General features: G+C 36.5%; 1 protein-coding gene across 6 annotated transcripts in view; it reads left to right on the forward strand.

Moving 5' to 3' along the window:
* The window catches only part of LOC149009420 (protein ZINC INDUCED FACILITATOR-LIKE 1-like), a 40,690-nt gene that overhangs the window by 17,631 nt on the left and 10,645 nt on the right, over positions 1–12,414 (forward strand). For 5 of the 6 annotated variants that reach the window (XM_089161007.1, XM_089161010.1, XM_089161008.1 and 2 more), the window contains 9 exons: positions 1,337–1,397; positions 1,498–1,600; positions 1,695–1,797; positions 1,890–1,943; positions 2,040–2,102; positions 2,944–2,993; positions 3,099–3,192; positions 4,208–4,420; positions 7,428–7,515. In XM_089161007.1, the coding sequence (XP_089017133.1) occupies positions 1,337–1,397; positions 1,498–1,600; positions 1,695–1,797; positions 1,890–1,943; positions 2,040–2,102; positions 2,944–2,993; positions 3,099–3,192; positions 4,208–4,420; positions 7,428–7,515 (829 nt within the window). The remainder of the gene's footprint in view (positions 1–1,336; positions 1,398–1,497; positions 1,601–1,694; positions 1,798–1,889; positions 1,944–2,039; positions 2,103–2,943; positions 2,994–3,098; positions 3,193–4,207; positions 4,421–7,427; positions 7,516–12,414) is intronic. The other variant, XM_089161011.1, reaches the window with a different exon arrangement.

The raw sequence follows: 12,414 nt of genomic DNA on the forward strand, positions 1-12,414 counted from the left end.
CTTGGGAAGGGGGAAAATGCCACACCAATAGAGATAGGAGGATTGGAGAACTGACCGAATTAGCTCAACACGACCGGCAAAGGAGAGAAGCCGGCTTTTCCAAAGTTGGAGACATTTCCGAACAAAATTATACTTGTGGAACCCTGAAATGTAGATTGCCTTGGTGCCAACTAAAGAAAGGAACACACCATGCGGTGCCACAGGTCAAGCCAGATACTAGTGGCTGCACCATCCTCTATCTTAGAGATGAGAGATGACAGACCCTAGGAAGGAGATTATGGATCTTCCTTGCACACTTAAGAAGCATCAGAGTAAGGAGTGACACTCCAAATTGTTTGGAGGTTAAGAAATCAAGTAATTTAATAGGAGAGAAGATATCATTTCAGAAGAGGCATGAGCCACCAGGTGGTGTTTCATTTTTCCTCGTTCTTAGTTATTGCCTCTTGCTCCCTTTCTCTTACCATCTGGATAAATCTACTTCTGCTGTTTGGGCCTAATGTCCATTAGGCCTCTTTTTTTCCTTCCCTCACTAGGGAATGGTTCTGGAGATCTGATTGAGGACATTTTTGGGTAATTTTACATTGACACTGTGGGCAAGCTTGTATTTGGAGCTGCTGTCTCTGATATTTGGATGGAGTGAGACCTCCGTAGATGGACCTTGAAATCTCATCCTTTCTATATGATTCAGAAAGCCGTCTCCTTTGATGTTAGTTCCAATCTAGGCATGTTATCCCTTAGGGTCTTTTGATGACAACCCCAAGGAGCAAGCACATTGTTTTTACTTGGAGCTTAGATTCTTCTCTCCTCCACCTGGCAGCCAGGGTGGATTAATCTTGTATAGTTCCCCCCTTTTCTTCATCTCCCTTCCCCCTTTTGGGGTTTGGTAATATACTTAGTTCACCAAGAAAAAGATAAAAAAATAAAAATAAAAAATAAAAAATAAAAAATAAAAAATAAAAAATAAAAAATAAAAAATAAAAAATAAAAAATAAAAAATAAAAAATAAAAAATAAAAATAAAAAATAAAAAATAAAAAAGGAAGAAGAAGAAAGAAAAGAAGGTGAATCCAGCCTAGTGGATTGACAGAGCTTTACTTTAAATAGTCTACCCCATAATTCTGAGCATAGCCCTTCACTACCGTGGCAAAAGATGCTCAGTAGTTCCATTAAGGATTGCTGAAACTCACAAATGGGCCACCAACATCTGTTGTTCAGGTAAAGTGTTTCATTCCAATGTATAAAGTCTAAACTATGCATTCATTTCCTTGTCCACTATTTTGTTGTTAGTTGTGTAAACTGTGATATTTCAATTAAGCTGTTTCATCAATGATATTTAGATAAGAGATTTCCATGTTGCGGAAAGAGAGGAAAATATTGGCTATTTTGCAGGTTATGTAGGTGAGTTTGATTCACACATGCATTTTTTCAAATATTTTTGTGTGCATTTCCCAGTCATGTACTTTAATTGAATACTAATGGCGCCTTTTATGTCTTTCAGGATCAGCATTTATGTTTGGAAGAGCATTGACCGCTGTCCTCTGGGGAGTTGTAGCTGATCGATATGGTAGAAAATGTGCAATGGTAGTTGGGACCATTACAACGTCAGTGCCAGTTGGACTTTCATGTTCTATTATTCTCAACAGAAAGTTCACTGGGGTATTGATGCATCTCTTTTTGGTTGATTCACTGTCTCAGGGTTGTTTTCAATACTCTCTTTGGCTTCAGTACAAGCTTTTGGATGGCATTCATTGTGAGGTTTCTTCTTGGAAGCATGAATGCTTTTCTTGGACCAGTAAGGGTACGTTGTTTTTAACTAAAGAGGTAATTTTTTTGAATGTTCTATTCTTTCTTACAGTAGATGTTTAAACTTTCCTGTTGTTTGTTTCCCAGGCATATGCTTCTGAAATATGCCGTAATGAGCATCAAACTCTAGGGCTGTCAACTGTAAGAAAATTTCTTTCCCCAAATTTAGTTTCTATTCTCAAAATTTACACTGCATTATTTTGAGTAGAATGTTCTGAATCCAGATTTCAATTTTAGGTTAGCACTTCGTGGGGCATAGGGTTAATTCTAGGTCCAGCCGTTGGAGGCCTACTGGCACAGGTACTAGCAGCTGTTCTTGCTCTTCTGGTTGTGTTGTATCTTGAATAAAGCAGTAGAAAGTCAAAGTTTTCCATCTCATGAATTTGTTTGAATAGTGAATCATAATTAGGGCACTATCTTTGTGGAGGTTGCGGAAATGGCCATTTTTTATTTTATTTTTCACCAGGAGACCTGGAATTCTGTAGACCTGAGAAGACTCAGAATTGTAGTAGGTGAAGAGGGAGAAGAATACTCATAAGAAGAATAAGAGAAGAGGAGAGAGAGGGGGGGGGGGGGGAGGAGCTGCAAAGCAAAGCTCTAGGTTTAATTCATCTTCTCTATTCCATAGTAGGACTCATGGCAATTTAAAACTTACTGAAACTGATCCTAAATCTCCTATCCAGATTAAAAATCTGATTGCATGATTATCTCAATAAATAAATAATAAAATCCTACATTATCTTTAAAACTCCAACTCAGAACAGCATCTCCGATTTTATCTCCTTGCAAGCTGGACACGGGGCTGACCAAGTAGTTCCAAGGTTACTGTTCAAGTTGCTGTTGTGCTGCATCATCTTTAGTTTTCTGTGCATTGATAAGCTTGTGAAATAATACTAGGTAAAGGTTTCCGTATACTTCCACTGGAATGGAATAAGATAAGAATCTACGGTTTTGTAATAGCCTCTCCAGTTACTCATAACAAGCTTTTCCCTCTATAGAAGGATATTTGGTTCACTGTTATAATTTGTATCAATTCTCAAATATATATTTTCCTTTGCTTTCTCTTCATCCCTTTTGTGTGTGCATATGTGCGGTATGTTAAGGGTCAACTTATTAATTGGTATTTCAAATTGTTTTCCAGCCAGCCAACAAATACCCGAATATTTTTTCTAAAGAATCTCTATTTGGCAGGTAAGCAATGCTGTGTCCTACTTTTCTGCTTATATTAGTGTTTCCATTTTACTTCCTAATTTCATGTTTTCTGTAGGGTGTCATCTATTGCTGAAGTTTCAATAGAATGTTTTCTCTATGTAGGTTTCCATACTTATTACCTTGCCTTGCTATATCAATTTTTGCAGTGGGTGCAACTATTGCTAGTTTTTGGCTTCCGGTATGCATCTTGGCTCCAGTGGTGCAGCTTTTCTTTAATCATAACTAAGAACTGATTTCTCTATTATCATGGTCTAGTGTGATCATAAGTTAGTTTCACTATGGGCCAACCTGAATACTGTATGATTTAAATACCAAATGGATGGAGTTCTATGATTTAATGAAATTCAAGCTGACTCAAGAAGGAAGAAAATAGGCAACTATATGTAATTGGAAGTAGAGTTTTTTTTTTTGGGAGGGGGAGTGGGGGTGGGACTGTGGGGGGAGGAGTGTTAAAATAAGAACAAAGTGAAGGAAACATAGGGAGGGTAATATTGGGTGACCTGTTGGTTGTGGGTTCAAAACTTTGCAATAGCCTCTACTGTGAAGTTAGGGGTAAGATGGCCTTTGCTAGGACCCTCATATTTCATTCTTATGGGGGTTAAAGAGACAACCATAATAAGCTGTCTTTATTCTTTTATTGAACACTGACATACGACGGGAACCAGCATCTCAAAAGTTCAATAGGATTATAGTACTCCCCCGGGAAAATCTCCTTTCAAGGTGAAATTTTGACTATAGGTTTTAAATCTCTGACTCCCCCGACAAAATAGTAATAAAAACCATAGGTTCATTAGTTCATAATATTTACCCTATTGAGTTCAACCACCATTAGTTCCAGAAGTCGATGATTAATGACAATGACCTGAAACAGCAAGAAGGATATGCGGTGGGATTCCAATCCTAGTATGACTGCATATAGCCTTGTTTGAAGGACAAAGATCCCTGTTGCCAGACCCTTGTAAGGGGGTGTTCCTAGGATGCTTCTTTATTTCTGCTTTGACTTCTTCCTCTTATTGTCATTTTTACTTTATCTTACCCCTTTTCTTGGACCATGTACTTCGTTTAGAAAACCTAGATGAACTACTGCCGTACTGACTTGAGATTTGTGAATGGGGGCGTCTTTAATTATCCTCTGAAAATTCAAGTTGAATATTTCCTGTAATTTATTCTTCTATGGATTCTGGGTTTCACAGGAGACATTGCATATTCATAATGTCAAATATACAGAAGGGCATAGCACATTTGATGATAGGGAGAGTCCATTGAATTTGTCTGTTGCAAAAGAGAAATCGGAAGAAATTGAACAAGAACCACCTTCAAAGGAGAGCCTCTTCAAGAATTGGCCACTAATGTCATCTCTTATTGCATATGGTGTTTTCTCACTTCATGATATGGCCTATACAGAGGTAATTTTCATAATTTGTCTTACTAATGGGGCTTTGGTTTAAATTATATAGAGTGAATAAGGTGCCAAAATCTGTTACAATCCTATGTATTAATGATTTAATTTAGAAAACAAGAATCTCATAGTAGTGGAACCCTGATTATGGAGACTGATAAAGAAGTTTGTACATTATGTTTCAACTTTATGTGTTATGTAAAGAAGCACCTGAACAACTAAAGCAAAAGATGCTTTGCCCAAGAGAAACAAAAATTGCTTGCTTTGAGTTTTGCATTTTTCACTCACCAAACCGTTGATAGATGCTTCTAACAACGTATGATCGAACATCACTTTGATGATGCTGGAGCATCTCAAGCATGATTTAATAGTAAAAGGTATTTGCATTCCACTTTCTAATGAAAAAATTGCTGCGACGATACATGTAGATCAAATCTGTTTTTCCCTTCATTTATGATCATGATCAAATTTTGATCAATAAGTCATCCTTATCCCAATTAAATGGGGAATGCTACATGGCCCTTGAATCAGCTCTAGCGATGCCATATTTGATAGTTAATACAACACCTAAGCTATGCATGTCTTTCATCACCCTTTCAACTAAGATCCGTTTAGGTCTTCCCATGACTATTTTAGTTCCTTCAATCTGAATTAAATCACTCTTTTGTACTACAGCATCTAAAGGCCTTTGTCGAACATGGCCAAGGTACCCCAAATGACTCTCATATAGCTTATCATATATCAAAGATACTCCCAAATTAGCTCTAGTATCATCCACTATTCCTTGCTTTATCCTTCCTAGTTTTGCTGCACAACCAACTTAACAGTTAACATCCTTATCTTTGCTACACTAAATTAATCTACATGATACATCTAACTTCTTATCATTCTACATCATACAAACTGGTCTTATGATTCTCCTAGGAAAAAACATTCTTCACCATACGTTGTAGGCAGCTATTTAATGGCCTTATAAATTTTCTTTTACATTTTAAAAGAATAGATCAATCACATAATACTCTGGATGCACTTCTCCATTTCATCCATCCTATCTTAGTTCTATGTGAAGCATAGTCCTTACATCACCTTTGAATTTTGTTTGAGCCCAGGTACATAGAATGATCAATTTGTTGAATCTTGTAAGTTGTAACTAAAGCTAAACTCCATATACTCTACCTTCATTCTACTTGTTTAAATACCTTTTTATCTAAGGTTGATCTTCATAACTCCAACTTCGTATTGATCCCTGCTTTTATCTCATCCACCAAAAACTTTATCATCAACAAAAAGTATACACCATGGAACCTCTTGTTGAATTTCTTTTGTTTAATCATCTATGATAAGTGCAAGTAAATAAGGGCTTAGAGCTGATCGTTGATGTAACCCAACTGTAATTAGGAATTCAATACCTACCCTCCCCCCCCCCCCCCCAAAAAAAAAAAAAAAAAACCTTCCCAGGTAATTTCTACCATATGTTATATCAGGCAAATAGAACATAACATTTATTTATTTATTTATTTTTTAAATTTAAATATTGATGTTACGTATTGTATTAATTAGGGGTGGACCTTGGTGCAACAATCGGTATTCCACAGTTGTAGCCCCAAGGTCGAGGCATTGGAAAAGCCTCTCATCATAAATTGTTGGGGTAAAAGACCGTGTAGGAAAATTGCCCCTTCGAACTTTGCTTATGTGGAAGCCTTTGGCATTGGGTTGCCCTTTATGTACTTATTTATTAATTAGGGGAAAATTATCACCATGCTATGAGTGCAATCTCCTTCACATGGATTACTTTATTATGTTCTCTCTCTTGCTCTGGAATATGAGGTCTCGTGTGGATGATGCCCTTTAAGATGCCCATTGGTTTAGTGTGGATTTGGTAATAGTCTTTTCTGAAAATGGAGTTCTTTTCAAGAATCGTTTTCTAACATTTTGATAAAAAAAAAAGGTACTCTGAGCACAATTTTGACTGTTTGATAAAATTTGTGCAAAAAACAAATCATTTTCTAGCTTTTTTATTTTTTATTTTTATTTTATTTTGTTTTCTTATGAAGGTGGGAAGGAGTTAGAACTTAGAAGTTGTGTGTGAATGAAATTTAGTTGAGTGTCCCTCTTGTGCGTAATTTTGAGATGTGCTTTTTGTTTTTGAGAATGGCGAAACAATTCAAAGTTGTTTTGCAAAAATTCTTCTCGGACACAAAAATTGAACCAGTTCGTTTCATAAAAATGAAAGAACGTCCCATTTTACCAAATGCTTTTTGGCGTTTTTCAGTGTTTTGAGAACAAAGAACGCCAAAAATTGTTCTTTGGCCTGTTACCAAACACATCCTCAGTGTGCAGATTCATCCCACATTGCCACTGTGAGGGAAAACTCTCTGAATATTCATCCTTTATTTTAACTATAGTTGTCAAACCTTCATTGGATGGCTGTCAAAGGTTGTTTGAAGTTTCATAGCAAAATATTTAGGCTTGCACATGATACCCAGGTTTCCGCATTTTTACAAAATTTCTGCATGGATTTTGGTTTTGCCAGCACCTGAACTAGTTAAATTTCATCCTTCACTTTATTTTCTCTTGGTAAAGCTGTACCAGTGTCTGTTTGGAAATCACCTTTTGTAATGACATGGCTCTACCAGGTCCGCTATCCCGATCATGATTTTCCTACTCCCATAGGGAATGGAAAGGTCCTTTCCCTTCCCTTCTGAGCCGGTTGTGGGCGAGGAGGGATTTGAGCGCCCGATGCCGTGGTTCGTAGCCACGTGCTCTAATCCTCTGAGCTACAGGCCCCACTCCGTCTCCACTGGATCTATTCCTGGGAGTACCCTCAAATAAGAACCTTTCCTCTCCTTAGCCATTTCAGGTTAAGAAGATTTGAATCATTGAAATCACTAGTTACTGATTTACTTATGATTGAGAATATATATTCTTGTTCTTCTGCAGATCTTTGAATCATTGAAATCACTAGTTACTGATTTACTTATGATTGAGAAATATATATTCTTGTTCTTCTGCAGATCTTCTCTTTATGGGCTGTCAGTCAAAGAAAGTTTGGAGGACTGAACTACTCAACTGAGGATGTTGGTGAAGTTCTTGCAATCTCAGGTTGTTGCTACTTGCTACATAATTTAGATGCCTTATCAATTTCCTTCTGAAAAAAGCGGGGGGTGGGGGGGGGGGGCACTCATGCTTCAGAGCTTTGGTGTTTCTATCCTCTTAGATACTGATATATTTTTATGAAGTGAATAATTTTGAGCATCAACAGCATAATATGACTGTACTTAGAACATTACCCTACTCCATTCTTCCAAAGCTTCCTGTCAAGTGTGAGAATGCCTACTGAAGAACTGATATTAAGATTGAGAACACAAATCTACAGTATGCTTGATTATAGACTTGCAGCAGAACATCAAACAGAAAATTGAAGGTGGATGGTCAGAAGAAAGATAGTTAGGGATAGGAGAATTCTATCTCAATCTTTTGCCTCTCACTTATAGCTGTCTCAGCTATTGAAATGATGATTTTGGATGTCTCACCCTTCTCCCTCTTTCTGGACCATACATTGCAAAACAGAGGCATAATTCATCATTTCAATTGTGTGGAAGCCTCTTAGGGCATATAGACTCAACAGTTGAGCCCAAAATAGAAACAATAAAAATAGGTCTCTAATAGAGCTATGACTTGAGTTACAAGTATTTGAACTCTGCTAAGTAACAAAACTAGAAGGTGACTCAAATAGAAACTAAAACAAACAAACAAACAACTAAACAAATGGAAACTAGATCTATGCCAAAATAGAAACTAATGAGATAGAAACTAGGGATATGATTTTGGCAGCATTGAATTCTGTGCCAGTTGTCTATATAACCCATGATACTATTCACGTGAACATTGACATGCAAATAGTAGTTCATGGTACTGCATGGTTGTCAAAGCATCCACTTAGGCGACAAGGCGGTTTTTCAGCTACCTTGTTTTAAACCGCTTAATTGACGTGCAGTTTTTTTACCGCTTTTTCGCCTTGTGCACCTTATTGATGCTTAAACGCTAAAGCAACCGATTTTTTGACATTTGTACATAATATTTTTGTTCTTGATTTTATTTTTTAAATCAAAATTTATTCTACAAAGCTGTATATAAATTTAATAGTTAGTACGAAATCGAGAATCAATGAATCATTAAATGGACAATGACTTGGAAATTGAAATAATGTGAATTTTATTAATTTATCATGCTAGGTAAAATAAGTGGAAAAAAAGGGACATCAATTCAAATTTGATTTGAAAATTATTTGTTTATTAAAAAGAAGTCTGGTTAAAAACAATTTGGTCAAATAATTTCACTAAACCATACATGAATATCATTGTTATTTATTTCGAATTTGGGAATGATTAGATGGTGGATTCTTGAATGCTTGGTTTTTTGGATTAAAGAGATTATTGAATGTTTGTTTAGCTTATTATAGAAAGTATTTGTATTGAAAATTTTTGCCCCAACCGCTTTGGACGCCATGCCGCCTTGACAAACCATGTGGTACTGTTCATGTGAACAGTATTTTTTTTAACAAAAAAGACTGTTTCTTGATCCCTTCTCTTTGGGCTTCTCTCTGAATTGGAGCTTCCTCATGTGGTGTCGCATTGGACAATCAAAGACCTGCAACCTCATTAGACCTGGCTGCCTCTCACTGCAAGTTGAATCTCACAACTACACTGGGTTGGATATGGGGCTTCTTCCTGCAGCTACACATGGACCTTTGATCTACATAAATATCAGCCACTTCAGCACTCCAGCCGATATGCTGTTCAGAGATTTGGACCAACTTTGATGTTTGCAAGTGTTAGGGCCTTGGGATCATAAGATCATGTCATGTGGAGGAGAGAGAAAGATTAGTGGTGAATGGGGGCATATAAATAAATAGGAGGGAAGGTGTGCGGAAAGATTATGGAATGTTTATGTGAGTGTTAGGGCAGCCTATGGCTGAGGGACAGCATGTGCTGTGGGTGGGGGACTAGCACCATCAAAACCAGTTTATCTTCTTATTTTACATGTTTTGTTATTAATTTTCATATTGGATTCCCCGATTCTTATTAGCAAGGAAGGATGACGTTAGACTACCGAAGTATGGTTCAAAATCCTGGTTCATTGGCTAGTTGGGTGTTATTGATTAGACTGTAGGATAGATATGTAATATGGCTTTCTGTAGTCCAATTGGTTAAGAAGATTCTATGAGCAAAATTGAAGGCTTTGGAAATGAGTATAGAGTTGAAATTGGTTGGGCTAATGCAATTGTTGAAGATGATCATATGAGTAGTTGACCAAAAAAAGAAAATGGAGGGGAGGAGAAGAGAAGAGGAAAGAGGAATTTCTCAAAAACTGGCTTAAAATAAGTTGTAAAGTTCAAACACAGTCTCTAAGTCGCAGTATTAAAATGTCAGAAAACGTCAATAGCCCCTCAAGTTGGTGCATAGATGTTATGCATGCCCAACTTACAAAAAATACAGGGATATTACGCACTGTTTATTCTTTCTGTGGTCCTACCCATAAACTGTTTTTGAGTGTCAACAAGAGGGTGTGCAACTTAAGCCAGAATCTTGATATCTTTTTGATGAAATGTCTACCGACCTCAGTGTGTTTTGTCCTGTCACACTAGATTGGGCTCTTCAAAATGCTATTTACTTTTTATTGTCACTCTACAAACTTATTGTGATCTTAATTTCACCCTAAGTTCTTCACGAATAAACTTTCCAAAGCAAGTTATAGTTGCAAATTTGTATGTTCTTTAGGGTACACCTGTACTATTTGTTTTGTTCTCTGCGTGCTTAAAGAACAAAATTTTTTCCATCAAGCTACTATTTGGTATATTGGAAAAGCTACCTTTTAGCTTCTCAGGCAAGTGAATACTTAGCTTCTTGAGTAGAAATGGTATAATGAAATGAAGAAAGTTGATTGTTTGTGAATGATATGTACTCATATGAGCTGGTTCGGATTTAAGGGTTCTCTGTCTTCTTTTTTCCTATCTCTGCACTCTCTGTTCTGTAATGCAGGTAAATTAATAAAACCAGAGGTAATGAGCCCAAATAAACAATAGACAGAAATAAAAGAAACTGAGATTTGAGCTTGGTCACTGTGAATAAATCTTAAGTCCCGCAAAATCACAAGTTAGGTAGCTGTTCCCTCAAACATAACCAAAAATTCAACAATAGGACTTGAAATATGCTGTTTGCAATGCTTTGCCTGCAAACTAATCAGGCTCCAAATTCCTTGTACTAACCCCATATCAATTGACAGTAGACACGCCCTCCAGAATGCTGCTAAAACATTTGATGGATTTTTAAGCATTGTAATCCACTAAAATAAGCTATGAAGTGACATGAGCATAAGCCTAAATAAGAGATAAAAATAACAATTGGACTCAAGCATAACCAAGAACTAAACAATTGGGCTTGAAATGTACTGTTTGCAATGCTTTGCCAGTTTGCCAACTAAATAACCAGGCTCCAAAATCCTTGTGGTAATTCCATCATTAATTGAAACCCTTTCAAAATGCTGGCTAAAACATTTTAAGTATAGCAAGCATTTAAACTACTCAAATAAACTACAAAATGGCTCCAAATCTGCTCGAAGGATGCGTATAAGCCTAAATAAGAGAGACAAGAACAACAATTTCCTATAATCTCCAAAACATGAAAGACTAATTAAGTGGTTTAGGAAGTTTATGCAAGCCAGCAATATTTCTTTAATGGACGCTCCTATATCATTTGTACGTTCTTCTCTCCTTTTAAGTGATTTATGTGGTTTTCACGAACATAATGCCATCTCCGGCACACAAGGCTCCACCACTGCTGGTAGCTTCGGTCATAGCGTATGCAGCCTTCCCTTGCTTTTGCAAAGAGGCTGCTTCCAGAATCTGGATTCAAGCTCGTCACAATGAAGCAACCATTGGCCCTTGTGGTTTTCAGAAAATGTGCGACATATAAATCGACTTAGGCTCTTTTTGGTATCAATTATCATTCTTAATTATGAGAATTTTTCATTATTTTAAATTGTTTGGCATCTATTATCGGTTTTGTTTTTATTTAAAATAATAGAAAACTTCCAAAATCCATTAATAGAGTTTTTGTCTATTATGGTTATAGTGAGAATTTCATTCTCTTCATTTATGCAAAGGTTTACTTAAAATTTTATAGTTAAGATGAGGGTAAAATTGTCAATACACATTCTTTTATAAAAAACTTTTTTTTCTCTTTTCTCTTTTCTCTCTTGTTCACTATCATTTTCTAACAATTTTTTATTTTGATGTACCAAACTTATTTTTCATTCCATAATTTATTTTTGACAAAATTCACCAAACCATTTTTCATTCTTGATCAATAATAGATTCTTGCACTTATTTCTTTTAAATAGGCATAATAGAGAATGAGAAGTGATACCAAAAAGAGCCTTAGTGTAACCTGGGGGTTTATATGTGTCTATCATGGTTCAAGATCTCGATCTCAAGGCCTATCTTGCCAATTCAAAGAACAAGTTGGCTCAATGTCTCAGCGAGATCTTGCCAAGTTGGTATTTTTTCCCCAACTTGAGGGGCATTAGGGGTCAGCTGGGGCTGAAACTTGCTATCCAGATTATTTTGGCCCTTCTAGAACACACTAATGACCTTGGATATATGAAAATTTTAGTGTGAATGTGAGTTTCACTTTGGACCCCAAGTTGGAAATAGCATTCTGAAGTGAAACCTTAAAATGGCCTTTTGTACACATCATCTACTTATGCGTTAATGCTCAAAGTTCATGACTCAAACAAGTGTAATGTTACACATGATCATAGTTCAAATTATGAAGTTCAAATGACAATCAAATCATCAAAGTTATAACTCAAGAGTCGAGACTTGAAACCCTATGTGCTAAGCACATCATCTTGTCTCGCTAAACGGAAAAAGCGAGATACAAGTTCTCCTACCATGGTATCTATTTTGTTCCCTCTTCGGCTGGTGCTCTAGTCTTAGAG

The sequence above is a fragment of the Hakea prostrata genome, chromosome 7, assembly GCF_041222555.1.
Source record: "Hakea prostrata isolate BN-2017 chromosome 7, UWA_Hpros_2, whole genome shotgun sequence".
Classification (NCBI taxonomy): Eukaryota; Viridiplantae; Streptophyta; class Magnoliopsida; order Proteales; family Proteaceae; genus Hakea; species Hakea prostrata.